We start from the raw sequence: 14305 nt of genomic DNA, 5'->3' as shown, positions 1-14305 counted from the left end.
CCAGGTGGCATCATTGATGGACTCAAGTGTGGCAGCAGTAGTGAGGTTGGCCCAGGATCGGACATTGTTTTGTTCTGCTGTGCATAGAGTCGCTATGAGTCTGTTCCGACTCGATGACACCTGCCAACAACAGCACCAATCATGAACTCATCAGATACTGAAAATCATAATCCCTTTTCATGTAAGTTCTGTGCATGTAGGAAACTGACATAGAAAAAATGCTTAATTTTTGTATCCTAAAATATCCTTTAAACTATTAGTATACAACATTTTCTTGGCTTAATAAATAGGCATATTTACATAGGAAGAAGAGTAAGAATCAATATAAATATTAGCCACATTCAGTTTTTATGCTACATTAAATAATGACAAAAAGGAAATTCTCTGGAAATATATATACTAGCTGCATTACTGGCAAATTAGTTCATTAGAATTCTGACACATACAATAAATACATGTGCATGAGGATTTTCCTTTAACCATAAAAATAAGACTGGAGTTAATTATCTGTATTTAGATTGATATTTTAAATAATTTATCTAAATTCATATCTCATTTAAAAATAATATAACATACAGATATTTTATTTAGACTAAATCTTTTTTTTCCATAAATGAGGTTGAAATAGCCTCAGTAATCCTTGTGTTAAACTAGTAGTTGTTGACGGTTAGCTGCTTTCAAACTGTTTATCCAGCTTTGTTTCTTCACTGTCTCTATCTTCCTTACCCAGGTGACGATGACAATGATGATTTCTAACATGCTGAACAACCTGAAAGTGATTTTTTTTTTCTTCTTCAAGTTTTTATTGTGAATTGAGTGATAGTTTACATGGGAGAACATCAGTTTTATACTCACCGTTTCATTGCAATGATTACAATCTCCTCCATGCATCATCATTCCACAGTGTTTGCTTCTATTCCTTCTAGGTTTTTTTTTGTTTTTGTTTTTGTTTTTTTTTGGTATCAGGGAGATGTACACAAAAATATAAAGGCATATATAATAATTTAAACAGCCAAAGGGAACATTTTGTAAGCCTGCCTCCTGGCCACCAACACACAGCCTTTCTCTTTCCATGAGTCTAGAGTCTTCATCTGCCCTATCTTTCCATGTCCTCATCTCTGTCTCCAGCACTGGTGTTACTGCTTCTCTGCATAGGGTCCCACGGATGTTCTTCTTGCTTCATGGCCCTATGGTCCTCTGTTACTGGAATGTAAGATTAGCTCCTCCCCCCTCTTATGTGACAAAACACCTACCTTTACAGTTGTGAAAGTCACAATTAGTCATGAAGGTGATGTGCTTCTATGTTGGGACAGATTAAGGGAGAGTTGAGGAAAGTGGTAGAGAGAAACTTTCTGACATAGAAAGGTGACTTTCCACTTTCAGTTAATGATGAATGTTCTGGAGTTGTAAGCACAATGATAAAGCACATTGAAAATGTTTGATTCTTGCTGGAAGAAGAAATGACTGAATTAAAATTTTCTTTTTTCTTGTATTTTAGTTTTATAATAGGCACAGTACAAGCATATTTTAGGTGCTTCCTAAATTTTTGTTGAATAAATTGTAGGTTGTTGTTGTTAAGTGCTGTCAAGTTGGTTCCAACACATAGTGACCCTGTATAGAGTTTCAGAGGAGCGACTGGTGAATTTGAACTACCAGCCTTGTGTTTCAAACTGACTTTGCTGCCCAGCACATTAAGCCACAGTCCCACAACAGGACTCGGTTTTTGTGTTGCTGTTGTTAAGTGCCATTGAGTTGTTTCTGACCCATAGCAACCCTGTATAGGGTTTCCGAGGAGTGGCTGGTGAGCTTGAACTGCTGACTTGATAGGCTGACCAAAATAGTATAATTGAGTTTTGTATACATTCTTATCTGAATATATTACAGAACACTTCATTGAACAGGTAATATTTAGATTGTTTTAAATTATTTTTGAGATCACAAAAAAGCACACAATCAGTATTTGTTTTATGCCTTCATAGTTTACATTTTACTGTATTTTTTTTCACTCGTTGTTGTTGTTGTTAAGTGCTGTCAAGTCGGTTCTGACCTATAGCGACCCTGTATAGGGTTTCCGAGGAGCAACTGGTGAGCTTGAACCACTGATTTTGCAGTTCAAATGGCTTTGCAGTCAGGCTCATTAACCCACAGCACCACATCACTCATTAGTAAAGGAAAACTCATTTTCATGATGCTGTATTGTGTCATGTTTTAGGTGGTTCATAAGTGACTGTTGTTGTTAGGTGCCATTGAGTCAGTACCAACTATTACCAACCCTATGCACAACAGAATGAAACACTGCCCAGTCTTGGACTAACCTCACAATTGTTGCCATGCTTGAGCCCGTTGATGCTGCCACTTTGCCAATCCATCTTGTTGGGGGTCTACCTCTTTTTATCTGACCTTACTAAATGTGATATCCCTCTCTAGTGACAGGTACCTCCTGACAGTATGTCCGAAGTATGAAAGACAAAGTCCGGCCATCCTGGCCCTCAAGCACTCTGGCTGTACTTTTTCCTACACAGATCTGTTTGTTCTTTTGGCAGACCAGGGTACTTGCAATATTCTCCTTCAATACCATAACTCAAATGTATCGATTCTTTTAGGATCTTCCTTATTCACTGTCTAACTTTCACTTGCATATGAGGTTATTGGAAATATCATGGCTTAGGTCAGGCCTACCTTAGTCCTCAGGCTGACATCTTTGCTCTTCAACATTTTAAAAAAGGTCTTGTGCAAGAGATGTGCCTAATGCAAATCGTTGTTTGATTTCCTGGCTGCTGCTTCAACTAGTGTTGATGGTTGACCCAGGAAAAATGAAGTATTTGACAATCTTTTTTCCATTGATAAGAATGTTGTTTACTGTTCCAGTGATGAGCATTTTTTATTTCTTTGCACTGATATGCAATCCATACTGAAGACTATGGTCTTTGATCTTCATCAGTAAGTATTTTAAGTCCTCTTCACTTTTAGCAAGCAAAGTTATATCATCTGCATATTGCAGGTTGTTAATGAGTCTTCCTCCAATCCTGATGCCATGTTTTCATATAATACAGCTTCTCAGATCATTTGCTCAGCACACAGGTTGAATAAGGATGGTAAAAGAATACAACCTTGTCGCACACCTTTCCTAATTTTAAACCATTCAGTGTTTTCATGTTCTGTTCAAACAACTACCTCTTGGTCTATGGTACAGGTTCCTCATGAGCATAATTAAGTGTTCCTGAATACTCATACTTCACAATGTTGTCCGTAGCTTGTCATGATCCACATAATCGAAGGCCTTTGTATAGTCAGTAAAGCACAGTTAAAAATCTTTCTGATATTCTCTGCTTTCAGCCAAGATCCACCGGACATCAGCAATGATATCCCTCATTCCACGGCCTCTTCTGAATCCGGCTTGAATCCCTGGAAGTTCTCTGTCAATGTATGCTTGTAGCCATTTCTGTATTACCTTTAATAACACTTTACTCATATGGAATATCAAAGATATTGTCCACTGATTTCCACATCCCGTTAGGTCACCTTTCTTTGGAATGGGCAAAAATACAGATCCTTCCAATCAGTTGGCTAGATAGCTTGTATTATAGCCATGAGTGACTAGATAGTTTTATTTTATGGAATTGTTTTAATTCTGTGTCTGTTCAGTGAATTTTACATTAAAATGTAACTTAAGCTGCATAAACATCTATTTCTGCTCCAGGTATCTGGTGATATTTCAGGATTATTTAAAATTACATTACTGAAGTATTTATGTATTAACAAATTGAAGCATGTTAAGATTATTATGATCCTTTAGAGAAGTACACATTTTACTTAACCCAAATGTACATTTTTTGATTGCTTAATTAGTGTAATATTGGCTTCAATGGATTCATAAGCAAAGTTAATAGTTTTTCTCAAAGCATTAATTTCTAACAGTGAAGACAATTATGATGTTACCCCTTCCCAGTCAGTGTGTTCCAGAGATCATCAACATATGCATCACCTGGGAAATTTGAGAAATCCAGAATCACCCTAACCTACTGAATCAAATTTGAATTTTAGTAAATCCCCAGGTGATTGCCATGCCTAAGCTCTTTTTTCTAGTTTTGACCATAAAATGCTGTATTGGATTATATAAAGTCCGGTCAGAATTCATGTCAATACTGAAAGTGTGAATATGCCCTTATTTGGAAATAGCCTGTTGGCAGATGTGATCAAGTTAAAATGAAGTTATATTTGGTTGTTGCTGTTAAGTGTTGTGGAGTCAGTTATGACTCACAGAAATCCAAGGAGCGGATGAAAGGTGTGCACCACTGACATGTGGTTCATAGTCAAGTGCGTATTCTGCCATGGTATATAGAGCAGGATCCTCTGTACTTGATTATTGCTGTTGGTAAGTGCAGTGGACTCAGTTCTGACTCATAGTAATCCGTAGAGCGTTTTTGAGGAGCAACTGGTGAGTTTGAACCACTGGCCTTGTCGTTCGCATTTGTTAGTGGTCTAGTGCTTATCATACAGCACCCCACTGAGTCACTATGAGTCAGAATCTACTTGGTAGTAATAAGTAAATCATCAGATGCCCTGGTGTGTCACTGTGGGTTAATGCACTATGAATCAGAACAAACCAATGGTACAAAACAATTTGTAAAGAAGAGAGCTATTCCCATAGTGTTTTCAATTTTTATAGAAGAATATTACCACATATGGCTGGTGAGTATGAATTGCTGACCATTTTATTAGAAGCTCACCACTCAACCACTATGCCAGCAGGGTATCCTGTCCACTGGCTAGTGTCCTAATAAGAGGAGGGAAATTAGGCCACAGAAGTACGTATAGGAAAGCAGCTATGTAAAGATGCAGGCAGAAATCAGTGCTGGAACTGCAAGGCAAGGAATGCTGAGTACTGCCAGGAACCACCGGAAGCTGAAAGACAAGGAGAGATTTGTCTCTAGAGTCTTCAGAGAGAGCATGTCCCTGAAAACATCTTGATTTCAGACTTTCAACCTTCAGAAATAGGAGAGAATACATTTTTATTGTTTTAAACCACCCAGTTTGTGCTACTTTATTATAGAAATGCTAGAAAGCTAATACTCTATTATTTGGAAATCTGCAAAATTCATCTTGGCCTTTAAACCCTTCCTTCAAATTAAACAAGGTTTATAGCATTCTCTAAACAAATGGAAAGCATACATGTCTAGAATTTAGAATAGAAAGACGATCTTTAGTTTTACATGCTTCAAAACCCTGTGAACGTATGTCTCTTTATATTCTTAAAACTTTTAAGTTATACCATCTTTTTTTTAAAATTTTCTAAACAAAAATAGCATTATATCCACTAAATGAATTCATCTGTCCTGGTTGTAGCTGGTTATCTATTAACTGGATCAGAATGTTATTTTAGGTTTCTTTGACTTGTGGAAATCATGTCACTTTGTTCCCTGCAGGAATTAAATTTTTTAAAAAAAATAGTAATTATGTATTTTTAACTTACAAAAGACCAAGTGCTTACTTACTCTCAGCATTTTTGAAAAAGAAAATAAGCTTAGATTTTTATAAAATTCTTCCCATGCTAATGAGTTTTCAAGATTAAAGTCATGCTATCATTGAAAGGGAGTTTATTGATCTGCCCCGCCTGTCTCTTTTCCAGATGCAAGACAAAGGTCTACCCTGAGGAACTTCCAAATGCAAGTGTAGTCATTGTGTTTCATAATGAAGCTTGGAGCACCCTTCTTAGAACTGTTTCCAGTGTCATCAACCGGTCCCCACACTATCTACTCTCTGAGGTCATCTTGGTAGACGATGCCAGTGAAAGAGGTATAAGGATTTTTCTTATATAGCTCTGAATTAGGATGTTTGATGATAATCAAAATATAGCTGATGAATGATTTGTATTTGTGAGTTACCAACAACTTAAACAAATTTTAGTCAACATACTAGGTCAATTGTGGTGCTGTAGGATAAGCACTGGACTACAAAGTCGGTGTGAACTGCAAAGTTAGTAGTACAGACTCACCAACTGCTCCTTGAAAATCCTATACAGGTCACTATGAGTTGGAACTGAATTGATGCACTTTAAAACAAAAACAACAAATACTTCATTATTGTCAACTCTAGGAACAAGTAATTATTTGTTTCATTTTCTCTCATGACTCCACTTGGCTCTTCCTAATCTAAGAAATCAGCAAAAATACCTTTCAGAAAGGTTCCGTTTTTAATCCACCCAACTCATGTACCCACATTATTGAGCATTTCTATGACTGTGTAGATACTTGTCGTTTTTTTGCCTTTTCATTCAGGCAAAAGCAAATTACTTATAATCAAGGAGACTGCATTTGCCAAGGTGGCCCTGTTTGCAAATTAGAGACTGGCATCGTATTAACTTCAAATTTTAGCTTTATATTTGCCAGCCAATTAACAGATAGGGTATGTTGATTGCCTGATGAAACCTCTGTATCTATTTTATCTAACGCAAAAACAAAACAACAATTTGGTAGGAGGAAGTTGGCCACTATTTCCAGTTGGACAGTGACTCTGTTGTGTCTTAAAATGGTTTCAAAATTTTTGTGTACATTCTGATTGTATGTTACAGATTTCCTCAAGTTGACATTAGAGAATTATGTGAAAAATTTAGAAGTGCCAGTAAAAATCATTAGGATGGAAGAGCGCTCTGGGTTAATACGTGCCCGCCTTCGAGGAGCAGCTGCTTCAAAAGGGCAGGTCATAACTTTTCTTGATGCACACTGTGAATGTACTTCGGGATGGCTGGAGCCCTTGCTGGCAAGAATAAAGGAAGACAGGTATGAATTTATGTTGTATGTCTACCTGGGTTATGACTGAACCTTAGGACAGTTACTGCTGTCTACCAGAACTTCAATTTTAAGTTGCAGATCACAGAAAGATCATTCCCTAGCTTTTAAAATGGGTGCATTTATTTTTATTTAATAAATAAGATCTTGACTTAGTATTCATGCTGAATGTAGGCATTTGATTAAGAAGTGGTTAAACAAGTCAAACAAATTAAAAGTGTATTTTGGATATTCAGCAATTCCAGTCTGAAGTAGTACAGTACTTTATAAAACACGTTTTCAAACCACCACATTGTGTTCTCACAACTATCCTGTGAAGTAGGCAAAGTAGATGTTCTTATTTATAGTTAATGGTGGTGGCTGTGTGCTGTGGAGTTGGTTCCAACTCATAGCGACCCTGTACAGGGCTTCCGAGGCTGTAAGTCTTACGAGAGCAGAAAGCTTCATCTTTCTCCTGCAGAACAGCTGGTAGTTTCGAACTGCTGACCTTGAGGTTCACAGCCCAATTTGTAACCACTACCTTACCAGAGATAGGAAGGAAGAAGCAAATAAATGAAATATGTCATTTGTCACAATTATTGGTAATGTTAGCAAAAATAGTTTAATTTTTTTCCATTTTCAGATCAGGGTTATCTTGAGTAACTATATCAGCATCTTTAGTCTGAGTAGAGTTCAAAATTACCCTGAGGAATTTAAAAGCAAATGCATAGATACATATACCTCCCACTGAAATAAAATCATGCTTCAAAAATAATATAGAGAGCATAGTTATGAGAATAATAAGCAATTATATATAAATAATATTTTTACTTTGTACATAGAAATTCTGAATTCTGAAAAACTGAATAACCCTTCATAAAAATTAAGAGTCCTTACTTCTTTCTGATTATGATGCTATGAAGTGCCAGCTTTCTCTACAGATATTCATAAACATAGTGATAAATGAGTACAATTTTCCAAATACCTAATGAAGACAGCTATCATTGAATCATGTCTTTGATGTAGTAGCAAAATTTACATAACACCTTCCTTGCATAGTCATTTCACCTACAGGAGAAAGGTCTTTCTAGAATTGAAGTGTTTAATTAAGCATCCAAGACAGGTGCTGCTTATTCTGGGCTAGTGCAGGCACATCACATAAATGGCAGGCTTTGCTACTTGCCAGGAAGATGGATGGAGGCTGTCATTAAAATGAACCATAGCAGTTGACGAAAGCAGTAGGAACCTTTTAGTCAACTGAGTGTAGTACACAGCTAATAACATTTTCCACTCTGTATAGGACCCACAGGAGAGTAAGACTGGCAAAGTAAAATGAGCTTGAACCATCTTAAATGTATTTTCTGACAACATTTCATATATTATACTGCTTTTAAAAGCACAGATTTCATATTCAAGTTGTGAGTTTTAATATAACATTATTCAAATACAGTCATGCATAGGACATTTATTTTGTAATCAACAACAGATTTAGATTACATTTACATATATTAATGAACTCTAACTTTTTGTCCTGATTGTTAATTCTAGTGTTTCCATAGCCAGCAAGTTACCATCAAGTAGATTCTGACTCATGGCGCGATCCCATGTGCGGCAGGGTGGGTTTTCTTTCTTTTAAGAAAAAACAAACAAAAGCAAACTGGAAAGGCATTTTAATGACAGAATTTCAGGTATAATAGTTGGGGAGGGTATTTTCGAATAAGCTTCAAGTAACTTCTTCTAAGACATGCTTTACCATGTAGGTAACCTACCAAGTAGATTACCAAATAGCATGCTTCTAAGACAGATAACTTCTAATAAGACATGCTTTACCATTAGTTTGGAACAGGGTGGTCTTGGCTAGACTTTTCTGCCTTTTTTTTTTTTTTTTAATATAAAGCTTACAAAACAAATCTGTTTCCCCACCCACAATTTATACACAGATTGTTTCATGACATTGGTTGCTATCTCTATGATGGTGATAGGTCAGCATACTCCCCATTTTCACTTTGAGTTCCCCATTTCCATTTGTCCAGTGTTTTCTGCCCATTTCTGTCTTCTTAATTTTACCTTTGACAAACTCTGTCCTTTTGGTCTCACATAGTTGATTTGTTTCTGAGCATGTTCACTATATAGGCCTGTGCACTGAACTGCAAAGTCGGTTTAAACCACAAGGTTGACAATTCAAACTCACCAGCTGCTCCTCAGAAACCCTATACAGAGTTACTGTGGGTCGGAACCAATTCAGCGGCACTTAACAACAACAGCAACAACAATGTGTGCCTGAAAGGTGATTTTCTGGTGTGGCTTTTCCTTCTAAATTAAAAGAGTATCTAAGGGCCATAGTCTGAAGGGTTTCACAAATTCATGTCAGACTAACAAGTTTAATGTTTCTTTTTTTAAAAAAATGAATTTGAATTTTGTTCTACCTTTTTCTCTCCCTCTATCTATGCCTTCTATTGTGATTCTCATCAGAGCAGCAGGTAGTGGTAGCCAGACACCATCTAATTCTTCTGTTCTAGGACAAGTAGAGGATGTGGTTCATGTGGTGTATTAATTAGTCTTGTGGACTAATTGCTTCCTTGAGTCTTTGGTTTTCTTCACTCTCTTTGCTCCAGAAAAAAAAAGAAACACTAGTTGTAAGGTACGGAGCTCTGGCAACATAATGGTGACAAGTTGGACTGCTAATCTCATGATCAACAGTTCAAAACTACCAGTGGTTCCATGGGAGACAGATGAGGCTTTCTGCTACTGTAAAGATTTGCAGCCTCAGAAACCCTATACAGGGTTTTATGAGTCAGAACCGACTTCACTGCACATAACCACCACCACCAGCTGTAAGTTAGATGGCCACTTGCGAGCTTTTAAGATCCTAGTCATTGTTCACTAAAGTAGGATGTCAACCATTGCCTTTATGTAGTATATTATACCAATTGACCTAGAGGACGCTGGAGACTATGGTCCCTATTCCTCAAGGCCAGTATCTCAATTCTAGGAGGTGTTTTATTATTACTAAGAAATTGTCATGACCGTTACCCTGTGCACCCTACTATATACATGGGTATTTTTGCAACATGTATATATGTTGTTGTTAAGTACTGTCATGTAGTCAAGTAGGTTCTGACTCAAGCAACCCTGTATAGGGTTTGCAAGGAGCAGCTGGTGGGTTTGAACTGCCAACCTTATGGTTAGCAGTCCAGTGCTGATCCTATAGCGCCACACTAGAACTCTAACATGGGTGTGTATATATACGTGTATGTGTGTGTATGTATGCTTATGTTGGTGGTGGTAAGCACTGTCAAATCAGTTCCGACCCATAACAACCCTGTATAGGGTTTCTGATGAGCAGCTGGTGAACTTGAATGACCGACCTTGAAGTCCAGTGCGTTAACTCATAGCGCCTTACCAGGATTCCATATATCTGTGTGTGTGTGTGTGTGTGTGTGTGTGTGTTTGTGTAGGAACATCAGCTGTCAATTCTATATACCTTCCCACTTCTGCTCAGCTTACATAACTATGTATACATTCTTGTTATTAATGATGATGATGTTGTTGTTGTTGTTGTTGTTAGGTGCTATTGAGTTGGTACTGACCCATAGTGACCTTATGCACAGCAGAACGAAACACTGCCCAATCCTGGGCCAACCTCACTACTGTTGCTATGCTTGAGTCCATCGATGCTACCACTTGGCCAATCCATTTAATTGGAGGTCTTCTTCTTTTTCTCTGACCCTCCACCCTACCAAACATGACAGCCTTCTCCAGTGACTGGTACCTCCTGACAGTATTTCCAAAGTATGAGAGACGAAGTTTGGCCATCTTGGCCTCCAAGGAGCTCCCTGGCTGCATCTCTTCCAAAATGGATCTATTTGTTATTTTGGTAGCCCTTGGCACTTTCAAGATTCTCCTCCAACACCATAACTCAAAAGCATCAATTCTTCTCCGGCCTTCCTTATTCACTGTTCAGCTTTTGCGTACATATGAGGTTATTGAAAATACCATGGTTTGGGTCAGGTGCACCTTACTCCTCAAGCTGACATCTTTGCTCTTCAACACTTTATAAAGGTCTTGTGCAGCAGCTTTGCCTAATGTCCTTTGATTTCTTGACTGCTGCTTCCATGAGTGTTGACAGTTGATCCAAGAAGCATGAAGTCCTTGACAACTTCAATCTTTTCTCCGTTGATAAGAATGTTTATTGGTCCAGTGGTGAGGATTTTTGTTGTCTTTACATTGAGATGTAATCCATACAGAAGGCTGTGCTCTTTCATCTTCATCAGTAAATATTTTAAGTCCTCTTCACTTTCAGCAAGCAAGGTTGTATTATCTGCATATTGCAGGTTGTTAATGAGTCTTCCTCCAATCCTGATGTCATGTTTTTCTTCATAGAACCCAGCTTCTTGGATGATTTGCTCAGCATACAGGTTGAATTAATATGGTGAAAGAATACATCCTTGCCGCACACTTTTCTTAATTTTAAACCATTCAGTGTTCCTATGTTCTGTTCGAACAACTGCTTCTTGGTCCAGGTACAGATTCTTCATGAGCACAATTAAATATTCCAGAATACTCATACTTTGCAATGTTGTCCATAGTTTGTCATGACTCACACAATCGAAAGCCTTTGCATAGTCAATAAAGCACAGGTAAACATCTTTTTGATATTCTCTGCTTTCAGCCAACATCAGCAATGATATCCCTCATTCCACGGCCTCTTCTGAATGCAGCTTGAACCTCTGGAAGTTCTCTGTCAATGATTGAAGCCATTTCTGTATTAATTACCTTTACCAAAACTTTACTCGCATGGATATCAAAGAGATTGTCCAATGATTTCCACATTCCGTTGGGTCACCTCCCTTTGGAATGCACACAAATATGGATGTCTTCCAATCAGTCGGCCAGATAGTTATCTTCTAAATTTCTTGGTATAGATGAGTGAGTGCCTCCTGTGCTGCCTCACTTTCTTGAAAAATTCCAATTTTTATTCCATCAATTCCTGGTGCCTTGTTCTTTGCTAATTCTTTCAATGCACCTTGGACTTCCTCCTTCAGTATCATTGGCTCCTGATCATATGCTACCTCTTGAAATGCTTGAACATTAACCATTTCCTTTTGGTACAGTGACTCTTTATATTCATTCCATCTTCTCTTGATGCTTTCTGCATCATTCAACAATTTGCCCAGTGACTCTTTTAATAACGAGACTAAAGAGTTACTTTTTTTTTTTTTTTTTTTCATCAGTTCTCCCAGCTTGAGAAATGCTGAGCGTGTTCTTCCTTTTTGGTTTTGTTGTAGGATTGTGTATATAATGTTGTTGTTGAGTGCAGATGAGTTAGTTCTGAATCATAGCAAACTTGTATAGAGGTTCTAAGGAGCAGCTGGAGAGTTTGAACCACCAAACTTATGGTTTACAGTCCAGTGCTTATCCTATAACACTACATTTTGTTATCTTCTAATTTTGCATACTTTTCAATATCTTCCATTGTCTTGGTGTGTAGTGCTGATTTTCCCCATATTATGTATTGTTTGTCCCTTCACCAAAGTTCATATATTTCTAGACTCTAGTTAGTGATGTTTTCTTCTCTTCCCCTCTCTGGTGACCTCAGATAATGTTTTTTTCTGTGTGTAAACCTTTGATTAACTTTCATTAATAGGTGTCTCATACAATATTTGCTCTTTTGGGTTGAGTTACTTCACTCAAAATAATATCTTCTAGATTGATCCATGTTATGAGATGCTTTGTGGATTCCTCACTATACCGTAACTTTGTAACGTTGTATAGCATTCCATTTTGTGGATGCAACACAATTTGTTTACGCATTCACCCATTGATGGATATAAAGGTTGTTTCCTCTTTGTTATTGTGAGTAGTGCTGCAGTGGTGAGTGTGCATATGTTTACTCATGCCAATGCCACTCTTTTGTTTCTCTAGGACATATACCTAGTAATAGAATTTCTGGATTATACTGTCTAGCTATTTCTATCTTTTTGAGGACGTGGCATACCATTTTGCATAGTGGTTTTACCTTTTTACATTCCTACCAGCAGTGCATGAGAACTCCTCTCTTCCTACAGCCTCACCAGCATTTGTTGTTTTCTGGGTTGTTTTTGTTTTGTTTTGATGAAGTGCTAGAGGCACTTACTCATCTATGCCAAGAAATTTGAAAAATAGCTGCCTTGCCACCATAATGCAAGCGATACATATTTGTGACCATTCCAAACAGAGGTGATCCAAACAAAATGCAGAATCATTGAGAAACACCATTAATATCACATGCAAGTAAAATTTTTCTGAAGATAATTCAAAAATAGCTGAAACCGTACATTGACAGATAACTGTCAGAAATTCAAGATGATTTCAAAAGAGGATGAGGAACAAGGGATCTCATTACTGACCAGATGGATCATGGCTGATAGCAGAGAATATAAAAAAGCTGTTAATTTGTGATTTATTGATTATGCAAAGGTTTTCAGCTGTGTGGATCATGACAAACTAGGGACCACATTGCAAAGAATCGATATTCCAGAACACTTAATTGTCCTCATTAGGAACCTATACACAGACCAAGAGGCACCCCTCAGCACAGAACAATATAATACTGAAAATGGCTTAAAATAAGAAAAGGTGTGCACCAAGGTTGTCCTCTATTACCATATTTATTCAGTCTGTATGCTGGGCACATAATCTGAGAAGCTGGATTATATGAAGAAAAATGTGTCATAAGGATTGGAAGACGACTCATTAACAATCTATCTGAGATATGCAGATAATACAACTTTGTTTGCTGAAAGTGAAGAGGACTTAATATACTTACTGATGAAGATCAAAACCTTCAGTGAGGGCTGCACCTCAATGTAAAGAAAACAAAAATTCTCACAACTGGACCAAAAATAACATGATAAATGGGGAGAAGACTGAAGTTGTCAAAGAGTTTATTTTGTCTGAATCCACAGTCAACACTCATGCAAGCAGAAGTCAAGAAAGCAAATGACATGTTGAATTAGGCAGATCTACTGCACAAGACCTCTTTAAAGTTTTGAAGATCGAAGTTAATCAGTTTGAGAACTAAGGTGTGCCTGAACCAAGCTATAGTATTTTCAGTAGCCTCATATACATTTGAAAGTTGAACAATGAATAAGGAACACCATAGAAAAACTGATGCATTTGAGTTATGGTGTTGGCGAAGATTATTGAAAGTACTATGGACTGCCATAAGTACACCCAGAATGCTCGTTGGAAGCCAGAATGGTGAGACTTCATCTCATACTTTGGTCATGTTATCAGGTGGGACCAGGCCCTGGAAAAGGACATCATGCTTGGTAATTAGAGGGTCATCAAAAAAGAGGAGGCCTGGGAGAACAAACAAGATGGCGGATCAGGTGGATGTATAGCAGAGAGCTCCGCCAACAACAACACAGAATACCTGACCAAGCAGGCTCAGGGGATGGTCCCAGAATTCTGAACCACATATAAAGGAATACTTAGAAGGTTGGAAAGCTCACAGCTGGGGGAATTTGTGGCAGAAGCAAGAAATCTATTGCTTT

At 37.6% G+C, this 14305-nt stretch overlaps 1 protein-coding gene across 1 annotated transcript in view; it reads left to right on the top strand.

Moving 5' to 3' along the window:
- Nucleotides 1–14305, top strand: part of GALNT13 (UDP-N-acetyl-alpha-D-galactosamine:polypeptide N-acetylgalactosaminyltransferase 13 (GalNAc-T13)) — a 917208-nt gene that overhangs the window by 527678 nt on the left and 375225 nt on the right. The window contains exons 5-6 of the mRNA XM_006834533.1: nucleotides 5630–5796; nucleotides 6572–6779. Coding sequence (XP_006834596.1) covers nucleotides 5630–5796; nucleotides 6572–6779 — 375 coding nt within the window. The remainder of the gene's footprint in view (nucleotides 1–5629; nucleotides 5797–6571; nucleotides 6780–14305) is intronic.

Source organism: Chrysochloris asiatica, unplaced genomic scaffold (assembly GCF_000296735.1).
Source record: "Chrysochloris asiatica unplaced genomic scaffold, ChrAsi1.0 scaffold00012, whole genome shotgun sequence".
NCBI lineage: Eukaryota > Metazoa > Chordata > Mammalia > Afrosoricida > Chrysochloridae > Chrysochloris > Chrysochloris asiatica.
This window is presented reverse-complemented; position numbering and strand designations above follow the sequence as displayed.